The 15397-nt window shown below is 41.0% G+C and overlaps 1 protein-coding gene across 6 annotated transcripts in view; it reads left to right on the plus strand.

Annotated features, from left to right (window-relative positions):
- Positions 1-15397, plus strand: part of dhx57 (DEAH (Asp-Glu-Ala-Asp/His) box polypeptide 57) — a 117753-nt gene that overhangs the window by 49772 nt on the left and 52584 nt on the right. For all 6 annotated transcript variants that reach the window (XM_072581269.1, XM_072581274.1, XM_072581271.1 and 3 more), the window contains exons 10-11: positions 3598-3731; positions 10337-10391. In XM_072581269.1, the coding sequence (XP_072437370.1) occupies positions 3598-3731; positions 10337-10391 (189 nt within the window). The remainder of the gene's footprint in view (positions 1-3597; positions 3732-10336; positions 10392-15397) is intronic.

A 15397-nucleotide genomic window follows, 5' to 3' on the forward strand; every position in this document is an offset into this window, starting at 1 on the left:
CAATTTTGAGTCTGGACCCACTGAAGTCTCATGGCTTCAGGTTAAACATGGGCAAGGAAATTTCATGTTAATTACCACATGCTGTCCTCCCTTGGCTGATGAATCAATTCTCCTCCATGTTGAATGACACTTGGAGAAAGCACTGAAGGTGGCAAGGGCCAAAATGTATTCTAGGGTAGGGATCTCATTGCCCACTACCCTTACCTTTACCAATCTGCTGTTTGCAGATACATCTATCCATGACAGTATCAGTCAGATGACCACTGTACAGTCCTTTTAGAGATTAATTTCTAGCTACACACGGAAAATACCTTATATCTTGTTGTGTGACGCTATCACTGTGCTAAATGGGACAGACTTTGAACAGGTCTAACAACTCAAGACTGAGCATTCATGAGGTGCTGTGGGCCATCAACAGCAGAATTATACTCCAGCACAATCTGTAACCTCATGGTCTGGCATATCTCCAATTCAACCATTACCATCAAGCCAGGGAATCAACCCTAATTCAGTGGAAAGTGCAGGAGGGCATACCTGAATATGAGGTGTCAACCTGATGAAGCTACCAAACAGGGTGACTTGCATGCCAAACTGCATGAACGGCAAGTGATAGAGCTAAATAATCCTACAATCAATGGATCTGCAGTTCTACCACATGAATGGTGGTGGGCAATTAAACAACTCACTGGAGGAAGCTCCACAAATATTCCCATCTTCAATGCTGAAAGAGCCCAACACATTAGTGCAAAAGATATGGTTGAATCATTCGCAAGAATCTTCAGCCGGATGTGATGATAATCCATCTCTGCCTCCAATAGTGCTTTGCATCAAAGATACCAGTCTTTGGCGAATTTAGTTTATTCCATGTGATTATCAAGAAGCAGTCGCAGGTACTGGAAACTGCAAAGACCATGAGTCCTGACAACATTTCAGAAATGGTATTGACAATATGTCCTTCAGAACATGCCACTCCACTAGGCAAGCTACACCAGTACAACACTGGTATCTCCCAACAGTGTGGAAAGTTGTCCAGGTATGTTCTGTATACAAAAAGCAGGGCAAACCCAACTCGGCCAATTACTGTCCCATCGGTCCACTCTCATCGGTAAAGTGATGGAAGGTATTATCAACCATGCTAGAAAGCATCATCTACTCAGTGATGCCCAGTTTGGGTTATACCAGAGTCAGTTAGCTCCTGATCTCATTCCAGCCTTGGTTCAAACATCGACAAAGCCACCAAGATAGTTGAGGATGAAATAATGGTCTCCTTTGACCTTGCAGCCCTTTTCACATCAATTAATATTGACCTGGCCAAAGCAACACTGGCATCACAATTAAAAAAAAATGAGGACCTCAAACACCAGACAGCCCCAACTTCATCAGCAAAGACAACATGCTCCAGCTCGTGGACCTGTGCCTTACCACCCACTTCTCATTCAATAACAAAACCTACAAACAAGTCAATGGAACACCAATGGGATCACCAATGGGCTCAGAGCGGATGCAGTAATGCAGAGAATTGAACAAGCTGCCCTCCCATTTATCCAACCCAAACTTTGGGTCCGCTTACGTAGATGACACTTTTGTCATCGCAAAACGGAACAAATTAGAGCAAACCTACAAACACCATCAACAATATTCTGACAGACATAAAGTTCACAAAAGAGGAGGAAAATGACAACAGACTCCCAATGCTAGATGTGACAGCTGACCGTACAGTTAACGGAGAGCTTCAAACCAGTGTCTACAGAAAAACAACAGACGTGGACCACATACTTAACTTCTGAAGCAATCATCCCAACACCCACAATGGAGCTGCATCAAGGCATTATTTCAACAAGCTACATCACACTGCAGCATCCAAGAACTTAAAAAAAAAGCAGAATAAAAATATCTATACAACGTTTTCAAGAAAATCAAGTATCCAACAAATACAATCCACAGATTCCTCAAACAAACCCAAACAAGCAGACACAACACAACCAAAAACTATAGCCACATTACCTTACATCAAAGACATATCAGAAATGACTTCCAGTCTACTCAGACCCCTTGGCATCATGGTAGCCCATAAAGCTACCAACACACTTAAACAGCGACTAATGAACCTAAAGGATCCAATAGACTCCATCAGCAAAATTAATGTCATATATCAGGTACCATACAAGAACTGTTTTTTTTTAAACAAAGCACTGCATCAGACAAACTAGCAGGAAACTCACCACCAGCATACATGAACACCAACTGGCCACCAAAAGACACGACCCACTGCCACTAGTTTATATACATTCAGACAAAGAAGGACACCACTTTGACTGGGACAGCACACATCCTAGGACAGACTAAACAAAGACACGTATGACAATTCTTAGAGGCATGGCATTCTAACCAGAACCCCATCAATAAACACACTGATTTAGACCCTCTCTACCTTCCCTTGGGGGGGAAAAAAGAACCGGAAATGACATCACCCACCTTAAGAAGCCATAAATAGAGAGGTGGGACATAACACCAGTGCTTCATCAGAGACTCTCACTGCTGTTACCTAGTATGATGAAATGTCTGAAAACAAACGTTCAAGCTAAGCAAGCAACTTATCATCAACCTGAACTATAAATCTTCTCAAAAATGGACAAAATATTTGAATTCCAAAGCTGAAGGGGGAGAGATAGCCTTTGACATTAAGGCTACATTTGACCATAGTGCCATAGAATCATACAGCATGGAAACAGTACCTTCATTCCAACTCGTCAGCGCTGATCAGTCGTCCCGATCTGACTGTATTTGCCAGTATTTGGCCCATATCCCTCTAAACTCTTCCTATTCATATACCCATCCAGGTGCCTAAAAAATGTTGTAATTGTAACAGCTTCCACCACTTCCTCTGGCAGCTCATTCCATACACATACCACCGTCTGCGTGAAAAGGTTACCCCTCAAGTCTCTTTGAAATCTTTCCCCTCTAATTTTAAATCTATGCCCTCTGGTATTGGAATCCCTACCCTAAAAAAAAGATCTTGGCTATTGACCCTATCCATGCCCCTCATGACTTCATAAACCTCTATAAGGTCACCCTGTCTCTGAAGTCCATGGAAAAAAGCTCCAGCCTATTCAGTCACTCTCTATATTGTGGTAACTATTAATATACCTGTTTCTATATTTTGTAGTTAAGTGCTTTATTGGAAATAGCACAGAATAATATGATTTTTTTTTCTTATTTCTTATGTGTTACTAAATAGGCTATTAGGTATATCATATTAAATAGACGTTATGAGAAAGAGGGACATGGTCCATTACAGACTGATCCATTAAATGTCCTTAATTCTTTGCTATGTCTTGTTATCTATGGCCTATGTCTAATTAAGTGATAGTAAAATGATTGAAATATTAAGTTTTTGTTTTTTTTAACACTAGCTTATAACGTTGGGCTAACTGGGTAAGAAAACATTCCATGATTACAAAGAGCATTGGCAATTCTGCCAATTAATTATTTGTTGCATTTTTATGCTCTTTTATCAAGGCCAACTTTTGTTTAATTTGTGTGTGCATCTTTATCCAGTGTTTTAATCTGATTTAAACGCATGTTTTTGTGTTTTAGTGACTTTTTGCTCTTGGTGCTGAAGGATCTGATAGTGTCTCGGCATGATCTGCGTGTTATCCTGATGAGTGCTACTCTAAATGCACAGCTGTTTACAGAGTACTTCAATTCTTGCCCCAGTATCCACATTCCAGGTAGTATTAGATCTGCATAACACAAATATTTGTTTTAAAGTTCCATCCATTATCATCTTAAAGGTTACGTGAGTATCCATCCATGATCAGTATGTCTTTGAACTATCTGTTTAATGCAAGGTGTGATATAAATGGGTGTGTTCCCGATGTCTAGGTCACCTCTCTCCCATTTTTTAGCAAGTTTCAAATTTGTTATATGCCATTCTCAAAACATAAATGTCCAGCACCATAAGCAATATAACACCCTGGCCACTCAACAACAACAGTGAAGAAGGGACAGAAGGGTAGAAAGCAAATTATCCCATGTGCTATTGTGAATCTTGTGATCGTTCTCTGCTATCACTGGCATTCCTAAAGACCTCAGAGCAGATTGTACAGGACATTCAAAGGCATATATTAAACAAAATGATAAAGATTTTTTATTGAATAAATATGGGTAAGAAACTATAGTTTTAACTTGAAATGAAAGATATAATACAGCATAGGACCAGGCCTTTCAACTCACCATGTTTATGCCAACCATAATTCCATCTACCTGCACATGGTCCTTACATGTCAATTGCCTGTTCATATGTCTGTCTAGATGCCTCTTAAACTTTACTAACTTATCTGCTTCTACCACCTCCCCAGGCAGTATATTCCAGGCCCATACCACCTCTGTGGAAAAAAAATCTTTTCTGACATATCTCCCCTAAACTTTCCCCTCCCATTTTAAACCTTTTTTTTAGATTATATTACATTAGATTAGATTACATTACATTACAGTGTGGAAAAAGCCCCTTCGGCCCAACAAGTCCACACCGACCCGCCGAAGCACAATCCACCCATACCCGTACATTTGCCCCTTACCTAACACTACGGGCAATTTAGTATGGCCAGTTCACCTGACCTGCACATCTTTGGAATGTGGGAGGAAACCGGAGCACCCGGAGGAAACCCACGCAGCCACGGGGAGAACGTGCAAACTCCACACAGTCAGTCGCCTGAGGCGGGAATTGAACCTGGGTCTCTGGCGCTGTGAGGCAGCAGTGCTAACCTTTGCCCCATAGTATTTGTCATTCCCACCCAGGAAAAAAGATTCTGACTGTCCACCCTATCCATGCCTTTCATAATTTTATGTACTTCTATTAGGTTGCCCCTCAGCCTCGGACGCTGTAGTGAAAATAATCCAAGTTGGTTCCAACCTCTACTTATAACAGATATGCTCCAATCCAAGCAACATTCTGGTTAAATCCTTTTGCACCCTTTCCAAAGCCTCAACATTTTTCCTGTAATGTGAGCACCAGAACTGCACGCGATGCAGCAGCGCCAGAGACCCGGGTTCAATTCCCGCCTCAGGCAACTGTCTGTGTGGAGTTTGTACGTTCTCCCTGTGTCTGCGTGGGTTTCCTCCGGTTTCCTCCCACAGTCTAAAGATGTGCACGTTAGGTGAATTGGCCACGGTAAATTGCCCGTAGTGTTAGGTGAAGGGGTAAATGTAGGAGAATGGCTCTGGGTGGGTTGCTCTTCGGAGGGTTGGTGTGGACTTGTTGAGCCGAAAGGCCTGTTTCCGCACCGTAAATAATCTAATCTAATCTAATCATACCCAAATGTAGCCTAACTGAAGTTTTATACATCTGCAACCTGACCTGTGAACTTTCATACTCACTGCCCTGATCGATGAAGGCAAGCATGCTATACAACTTCTTTACTATCTTCTCTACTTGTGTTGCCATATTCAAGGAACTATAGACCTGGACCCCAAGATCCCTCTGTATATCAATGCTCCCAAGGGTCCTCCATTAACTCTATACTTTTCTCTTGCAGTTGACCTCCCAAAATGCAATAACTCACACCTGTCTGATTAAATTGCATCTGATATTTCTCTGCCCAACTTTCCCACTGCTGTATCCTTTGATAACTGTCCTGCTATCCACAACTCCACACTTTTCATGTCATCTGCAAGCTTACTAATCAGACTACCTCCATCCAAATAATTTATGTATAACAAACAACAGAGGTCCCAGCACAGATCCTTGTGGAACACCACTGGTCACAGATCTCCAGTCAGAGAAACACTCCTTCAATTACCTTCTGTTTTCTATGACCAAGTCAATTTTGTATCAAACTTACCAACTCACTATGGATCCCACTCAACTTAATCTTCTGGAGCATCCTGCTTTGAAGGACCTTGTTAAATGCTTTAGTCCATGTAGACAACAACCAGTGCCGTATCCTCGTCAATCATCTTTGTACTTTCTCAAAATTCTCAATCAAGTTTGTGAGACAAGACTTCCATATCCATGCTGACTATCCCTAATAAGTACATTCTTTTCCAAATGCAAGTAAATTCTGTCCTTCAGAATCTTCTGCTGTAGTTTCCTTACAATTGAATAAAGACAGGCCTAAAATTGCCTGGATTATCGCTGTTGCTGTTCTTAAACAAGGGAACAACATTGGCTATTCTCTAGTCTTCTGGGACGTTGTATCCTCTTTCGCTCCAGGCAAAGATCTCTGTCAAGGTCCCAACAATCTCCTCGCTTGCCTCCTTCAGTATCTTGGGATAACACCATAATGCCATGGGGAGTTATCTACCTTAATGTTTTTCAAGACACCCAACATTTCCTTCTTCTTAATATCGACACGTACCAGAATATAAACATATCCCTCCCTAATCTTACCATTATCCTTGTCCTCCTTGGTGAATAGCACTGTGAAATACTCAGTCAGGACCTCACTCACCTCCTCTGGCTCCACACATAAATTCCCTCCTTTGTCCCTGAACGGACCTACCCTTTCCTTAATCACACTCTTGCTCCTAATATAGGTATAAAATGCCTTTGCATTCTCCTTGATCTTACTTGCCAAGGACATTTTATGGCCCCTTCTAGTCCTCCTAATTTCTTGTTTAAATTCTTTTCTGTTTCCTTTTTACTCCTCAAAAGCCTTGTTTAGTTTCGGTTTTCTAAACCTTACAATTCTTCCTTTTTCTTTATGACAAAAGTTTCAAATCTCCCTTGTCATCCAAAGTTCCCACATCATGCCATCCTTATTTTTCAACTTCATAGGAATCTGCTAGTCCTGAATTCTGATCCTTTAAAAGGCCTTTGAAAGACTCCCAAAGATGTGGATTATTCTCAAACGGCTGCTTCCAATCTAATTTCTCTGGTTCCTGCCAAATGCTGTTATAATCAGTCTTCCCCCAATTTAGCACTTTCACCTAAGGTGCCAGTCTTGTGCTTATCCAAAACAATATCAAAACTTATGGAATTTTGATCACTCTTTCCAAAATGTTCGTCACTGAAACTTTAATCATCTGGTCAGGTTCATTCCACAAGTCAAGTATGGCCCTTGTGTTCAGTGACCTTACCCTGCCTATTCTTCCTATTAGACTAACTTGACATCATGTCAACTTTCTCTTCAATTGCTCCACATTCTGTCCTCTTGGTCTGGTGTCACTTCCCCTACCATACCAGTTTAAAGCTTCCTGAAAGGCACTGGCAGTATTTCTGCAAGGATATTGGTGCCCCTGTTGTTCTTGTACATGTCCCACCAGCCCTAGAAAAGATCCCTCCTACACCAGCCCTTTAGCCACACATTCAACTACATTATCTTCCATTTTCTGACCTCCCTAGCACATGCAGGGAGGTCAGAAAACATGAACTGAAATTTCAGTAATTTTCAGTAATCCTGAAATTACAACCCTAAAGATCCTACTTTTCAATTTTCTACCTAACTCACTAAATTTCTTTTACAGGACCTCATCTCTCTTCCTGTCTACATAGTCAGAACCAATATGGACTGTGACCTCCTAACTGCTAACTCTCCCCTTTCAGATATTATTGGACAGCCTAGACCCCCTCAAAACATTTCAAAAAGTAGCCCAGACCCTAACTTTACCAGTTGTTTTAAGCAGGTGTATAGTGGATATTCACAAGTAATGCAGCTGGCCCAACTAGTCAGTTTTAAACAAAACAAAATTTATTTGCAAGATTACCGAATGAAACACAAACAAAAGCGAACAGAACATATAATTACTTAATCTATCCGAAAACTCAACAGATTATCCCAACTTAATGATGCTGTTCCAAATTCCTGAAACTATCCCCATTAACACCCCTTGGCCAAAAAGGAAAAATCAGATTCCAGTTCTTACAGGAGAGGGAGATGGCAGAGAGAATTAGCATGGGACCTCCATCCACTGTAGCTGTTTCTTTGGATTCCCCAGCTTAAACTGACTGGCAGCTCTGAACAGCCAGACAGTTAAAACCAAAACAAACCAGAGAAAAGCTGAGCTGGAAGAACTGGCCACTTCACTTTCATTGTACAAGTTTTTTTTAAAACTTAAAAGCTTCTTCGAGTAGATAAACCCAGACATCTTGGAACTCATGACTTTATGACCCTTCTGTAAAAACAATCTAAGGACAGTATGACCTTGTGTTAAAGGAGCAACATCGTCACACACAATATCCTGTGTCCATTCAGAAACATCTGGATCCTGACACCAGAGTAGCATTTCACCATATTAGAGTCTCGCTTGTGGCCAGAAAAATGCCTTTCTGTGCCAATAGTATATTAAAATTACCCTGAAAATCAAAATTTATCACAGTAACTACTTGAAATAAAAGCACCTTTTATTACTACACAGGTACAATTTGACACAAAACAAGATTTTGAGAGGAGAGTAGGAAGTGGAGAGACAAAAATAAGGAGGAGGTTTTGAATTCAGAAGAAGGGAAGAGAATTGGCTTTTGGAATGGCTTATCTTGAGTAGGGAAAATAATGTCGATAGTCTCTGCCATTAATGGAATATTTTGGCAAAATTCTGCAACATAGTGTTCAAGAAGTAATCAGAATCTGAAAAAAGGGTCACTGGTCCCAAAACACAAACTCTGCTTTATTTCCATAGATACTTCCAGATATGCTGAGTTTTCCAACAATTTCTGAAGTTGGATCAGATAAGGCATGTTTCAGGAGTGATTTATAGACGGGGATGAGAATTTTAATATTAATTTTTTTTAACATGATAAAACATTGGAATGCACTTCACAGGAGTATTATGAATTGGACACTGAACCAATTAAGATATTCAGGCAAATGACCAAAGGTTGGTCACAAAGAGAGGTTTTAAGGGACACTTAAAGAAGGAGTGAGAGGACGTCGTGTAGATATTAAACAGAAAATGCGATATGAGGAAAAAGTTCTCACCGTAGTTAAGATCTGGAATGCACTGCCTGAAAGTGCTGATGAAGGCAGGTTTAATCAAGGCAGCATTAGGTGGTTATTTGAATAGAAATAACGTGCAAGGTTGTAGAGAAAACGCAGGAGAATGGCACCATGTCATAATGCTCATTTTGAGAACCAGTGTTGACATAATGGGCCAAATAGCTTCCTGATTCTGCATTGTAACACTTCACTCCACAAGAAGTGGAGTGATTTATTTACCCATTCCACTTCTTGTGATGTTTTATGCTTTAATTTCTCAGAACATGATTGTACTTCAGAATAGTACTATTTTGATTTGATTTATTGTTGTCACATGCACCTAAGCACAGTGAAACGTTTTTCGTGTGCAGTAAAGGTAGATCATAACATAGAAGGGCATACAAATCCTAGGGTGTTTGAACAGAGCAAGGCATAAAAGGTTATGACTGCATAGAAGGTGCACAAAAGTGGATCGGTATTAGATTTGAAATTCGAGAGGGCCATTCTAATTGTAGCAGGGAAGCTGTTATTGAACCTGTTGGTACATGTGTTTAAGCTTCTGTATCTTTTGCCTGATGAAAGAAGTTGGAAGAGAAGTTTGACACCACCTGGAACAAAGCAACCCTCTTGATTGGCACCGCATCCACTGTCACCATCACCAACTCTCAGTAGCTGCAGCGTGTACCATCTACAAGATGCACTGTAGAAATTTAGCAAGGTGCCTCGGACAGCATCTTCCTAGACCACAGTTACTTCCACCTACAAGGACAAGGACAGGGACAAACAGATACATGGGAGCACCACCACCTGCAAATACCTCTCCATGCCACTGACCATTTTGACTTAGAAATACATCTCTGTTCTTTCACTGCCACTGGGTCAAATCCTGCAATTCCCCCTCTAATCGCATTGTGGGTCTATCTACAGCACATGGACTGCAATGGTTCAAGAAGGCAGCTCACCACTACCTTCTCGAGGACAACTAGGAATGGGAAATAAATGCTGGCCAGCCAGCAATGTCCATGTCCCACGAGTGACTAAACTTTAAAACAAAAAACCAAGGATATGCTAGGCAAAAGAGATAACGGTCAGCTGTGTCACACTTGCCACTAAGTCTGACAGTACAAGTCCTTGTGAACTTGAGCACAAACTTTCAGCTGCAACACCTTTGTAAATTTATGGGAATTTCTTGGCTGCAGATAAAATCTGAGTACAATGCCTGTCCTTTCATACTTTTTGATTTCTAAACCTGTACCTATGAAGATGAACCTAACATTTACCAACCTTTCCTGAGCTCTTGCTTCAAAGACAGAAATTTGAATTCACAAGCTCTGTAACATTAAGGACAAAAAATGTAAAAGTCAAAATTGTACAATTAAGTGAAAGTAAAAATACTTAATCTTGTCATTCTGTTATTTTAGGACATACTTTTCCAGTGGCTCAGTATTTCCTGGAAGATGCACTTACTATGACTAGGTAAGCATTGTTTATGTTGTATCAGGACAAAGAGCTACCATACTCCTCCTTGTAATTGTGAATTACATTTTTCTTTTGAAGCTTCACAAATTTGAAGAATGTCGCTTTGATTTTAGCCAGTCACAAAATTTGTGCATTCAATCTTTTTACCTGCTTATGTGCTCTGGATTCTGAATGCAGTCTCTGGTTGGGGACAGATCTGACCTTGTTATCTGCTTACTTGTAGTAGCACTTTGGTTAATATTGACTGGTTTTTTTTCATGCTAATTGTCTTCCTCTTGCGCAAATGAACAAAGAATGCTCACACCCATAAAACTGCATGAAAATGTGATCATTTTATGCATTTAACAATGGAAGCAGTACAAAATTCAGCTCAACCGAGTACACTTTTCAGTGTACTTACTTAACTCTGGGAATTTGGTGAGTAAGGGAGGAAGAGTTAATCTAATCTATGCAGAATGAGGAATGGTCTGAGCAATTGGAGGACAGCAAGTCCAGAGGTATTAATTTAGATAAGAAGGTTGAATGGTGAGTTTTAATTTCTTTGTTGTCTAAGCTAGGAGGATAGTTTAAACTAGGATCAGGAAAGTATATGCACAGTCTTAAATGTAGAACTTTTCTTGTTAAACTGATTATGTAACTAGAAATCATCAAATAATAAAATATGGCAGAGCAGGTTGTGTGTCTAGCCTGCAGATAAAGACATTTGTGCACAATAATGCTGTGTCCTGAGCAAGCATGCGGGAGATCTCGTATGTCTCTAGCTGGAAGTCATTGAATTGGAGTGCATGTTGGAGAGACTCTGATACATAGAAGAGGTGAAGGAATGAATGGGGAATTTTAATCCAGAATATAGTCAAATTCTAAGAGAAAACAGTTTTGAGCAGTAATGGGTGTGAATAAAGCGAGCTGAGTAGCAGGGATTTAAAAGAAAAGGAGGTCCTACATACACTGGCCCTGACCAAAGGTTATTAACTATTTGCTGGCTGTGAGAGCAATGAGGAGTGCTTCAGGGAATGTAGCCACAATGCACTCCAAGGCACCATGGATCAGAAAACTAAATATAGGGCAGTTATGGAAGAGCAGAATAGTAATGTGGTAGTAATGCGCTATTTCAAAATGAGAGGGATAATTAGCTTCCTTTGTGACACAAAGGAGATCTTGGACTCTAGAAACAGAATCATGGTATTCCTACAGTGTGGAAGCTGGCTTTTCAACTCAAGTCCACACTGACCCACACCTGCCTCCCCAGCCTATTTCTATATCCCTGTATTTCTCATGGATAATCTACCTAGCCTGCACATCTTTGAACTGTAGAAGGAAACTGGTGTACCCTGGGGAAACCAACGTAGGCATAGGGTGAATGTGCAAACTCCACACAGTCACCCGAGGGTGGAATCAAACCCGGGTCCCTGGCGCTGTGAGGCAGCAGTGCTAGCCACTGTACTGCCCTAAATACTGCGATATTTTCTGCTGTTTCATTCTCTGGATATGGACATCAGTGGCAAGGCAGTAATCTACTGTCTGTTCCTAGTCGCTGTTCAGGAGGTGGTGAATTAGACTCAGAGTCGGATAGTATGGAAACAGACCCTTCAGTCCAACTCATCCACACTGACCAATTATCTCAAATTATACTAATTCTGTTTGCTTGCATTTGGCACACATTCCTCGAAACCTTTTCCTATTCATGTGCTATCCAAATTTCTTTTAAATGTTGTAACTGTACCAACATCTACTACATTCTCTGCCAGTTCCTTCCAGAGGCTAACCACCCTCTGTGTGAAAAAGTTGCTCCTCAGTCCCTTTTAAATCTTTCTCCTCTCACCTTAAAACTATGCCCTCTAGTCTTGAACTCCCCTACCCTTGGGGAAAGACCTTTGTAATACACCTTATCTATGCCCCTCATGATTTTATAACCCTGTATGAAGTCATCCTTCAACCTTCTCCATTTCAGTGAAAATGGTCCCAGCCTGTACAGCCTTTCCTTAAAACTCAAACCCTCCAGTCCGGATAATATCCTGATAAATATTTTCTGAACCCTCTCCAATTTAATGATATCTTTCCTATAACAGGATGACCAGAATTGCACACAATACTCTTGTAAAACCACAACATGATGGCCTAACTCTGATGCTCAGTGGTCTGAGCAAGAAGGCAAGTATGCTAAATGCCTTCTTTACCACCCTGTCTCCATATGAAGGGTATACCCCAAGCATCCTTGGGTAAAGAGTGCCTGGTTTTTGGCTTTGTAACAATGAAGAAGAGGAGAAATGTACTCAAGTCAAGATGGTGTGTGACTTGGAGCAGCATTTCATGCGTTTGTGCTCCTTTCCACCTCAGTGGTAAGAGGAACTACCAAAGAAGTTTTTTTTTATAATTGTTGCTAGGTTGTCAGTGTCACTGGCTCGGATTTATTTATTTCAGTTTTTATTTCTCATCACTAATTGCTGTGGAGCAGTGGTCACAAGTGGCTTTCTTGAACTTCTGTAGTCCTTGGGTGTAGGGATGCTCACAATATTGTTAGGAAAGGATTTCCAGGATTTTGACCCAGCGACCGTGAAGGAATGGTGATATAGTTTCAAATCAGGAGACGACATGACTTTAGTTATACAGGGATTTGGTTAGGCCACTTTTGGAATACTGTGTTCATTTCTGGTCTCCTTGCTATTGGAAAGATATTGTTAAACTTGAAAGGTTGCAGAAAAGATTTGCCAGGATTTTGCTGGGGTTGGAAGGTTTGAGTTATAGGTAGATGCTGAATAGGCAGGGGCTATTTTCCCTGGGGAGTCAGAAGTTGAGGGGTGACCTTATCGAGGTGTGTAAAACGATGAGGGGCATGGATAGGGTGACTAGCCAAGGTCTTTTTCCCAGGGTAGGGGAGTCCAAAATTAGAGGGCATAGGTTAAAGGTGAGAGGGGAAAGATTTAAAAGGGACCTAAGGGGCAACTTTTTCACATAGAAGTTGGTGCATGTGTGGAATGAGCTGTCAGAGGAAATAGTAGAGGCTTGTACAATTACAACATTTAAAAGGCATCTGGATGGATACAAGAACAGGAAGAATTTAGAGGAATATGGGCCAAATGCTGGCAAATGCTACTAGATTAATTTAGGATATTAGGTCAGCATGAACGAGTTGGACTGAAGAGCCTGTTTTCTGTGCTGTACATCTCAATGACTCAGTGGAACTTGCAGGTAGTGGTATTGCCAAGTATTTGGGCATGTTGGCCGAGAGCACTAGGGACCCAGCATTCGATTCCACCCTCTGGCGACCTTCTGTGTGGAGTTTGCACATTCTCCCCATGCCTGCGTGGGTTTCCTCCCGATTTCTCCGGTTTCTTCCTGTAGTCCAAAGATGTACAATTTAGGTGGATTGGCCATGCTAAATTGCCCATAGTGTCCAAGGATGTGCAGACTAGATGATTGACCATGGGAAATGCAGTGTTACAGTGAAAAGAGTAAGGTTGGATGTTCTTTGGAGGGTCAGTGTGGACTCCATGAGCCAAATGGCCTGCTTCCACACTGTAGGGATTCTATGATCTAATCTTGTTCATCGTGGTGGCAGAGGTCATGGGTTTGGAGGGTGCTAATAGAGAAGCCTTGGTGAGTTACTGTACTGCAACTTGTAAATTGTACAGACTGTTGCCACTATATGTTAATGGCAAAGAGTGTGAATGTTGAAGATGGTGAATAGGCTTCCAGTCAAGCTACTCTGTCTTGGATGATGCTCAGTTTCTTGAGTGTTGTTGGGACTGCACTCATCCAGACCAGGAATCTTCGATCACATTGAGTTTCTTAGATTGTGGAAAGGCACTGGGGGTACAGATAGTCATTCACTTGCTGCAGATTTCCTAACATCTGATCAGCTCTTCCAGCCACAATATTTATATTTCTATGTGATTGATTGAGTTATTCTAATATGTACATACGTACAAATTAGGAGCAGTAATATGCCATACAGCCTCTACAGGCTGCTCTGTCATTAAGAAAGATCATGGCTTATTTGATTGTGACCTCAGATTGGAAGATTCTCCCAACTCATTCTTCGAAACTCCAGGGCATATAGATAGCCCTTATCAATCTCGTCTCTCTTCATATGTCAGTCCTACCAAATCAGGGACCAACTTGGTAAACATTTGTTGCACTCCCTCAATAGCCAGAACATTCTTCCTCAGATAAAGACACAAAAATTGCTCACAATATTCTGCATATGATCTGACCAAGATCCAGTACAGTTGCAGCAAGATATCAGTGCTCCTGTACTCAAATCCCTTTGTGAGGTAGGTCAATGTACCACTCGCCACCTTCCCTGCCTCCAGGTCTGCATGCTTAGTTTCAGCAACTGGTATACAAGGACACCCAGATCTCGTTGCACCTTACCCTTTTCTAGTCTATCACCATTGAGATAATCTGCCTTCCTGTTTTTGGTACCAAAATGGAGTGAATTGAAGGTGGCAACAGAGAAACATGACATTTTGTCTATCTGTTGTTTCTATTATTCCTTCTGTCTTGTCCTTGCGTTCTTTGAAAATTTTCTTTCCAGAAATAAAATTGAGCTTCAAAATGAGTCATTCATTGCTATGCAGAACAGTTTGAAAGATGTGTGGTAACTTTAATGAAGCATCAAGATTCAGATCTGATTTTCCTCATTATCTGTGAAGAATTTTATTGTTGAAAGCATTACTGACTGCACCATTTGAAAAGTGCACACAGGAGGAGTTGAGTCCAAGATCTAATAAATGTCAGTTGCTTGGATGCTCTGTTTCTCTTTACTGTATCATTTTAGCCCACATCATGTCAGCCATTAGCTTCTTTTAAGGCCACCTTAAAGCATTTCACACTAAATTACATATTGCACTAACCATTTGAGTAAAGATCTCTTATTTCTCCATGAGGTCTGAGTCATAATTTCATCCATGTCAACCAGTTGAAAACAGGTAGGGTGATGAAAACCTCAGTGCTGTTTGTACGAGCTTGCAGGTTGCATGTTTTTTTACATTAGATTTGTT

This window comes from Chiloscyllium punctatum, chromosome 11, assembly GCF_047496795.1.
Source record: "Chiloscyllium punctatum isolate Juve2018m chromosome 11, sChiPun1.3, whole genome shotgun sequence".
Lineage (NCBI taxonomy): Eukaryota > Metazoa > Chordata > Chondrichthyes > Orectolobiformes > Hemiscylliidae > Chiloscyllium > Chiloscyllium punctatum.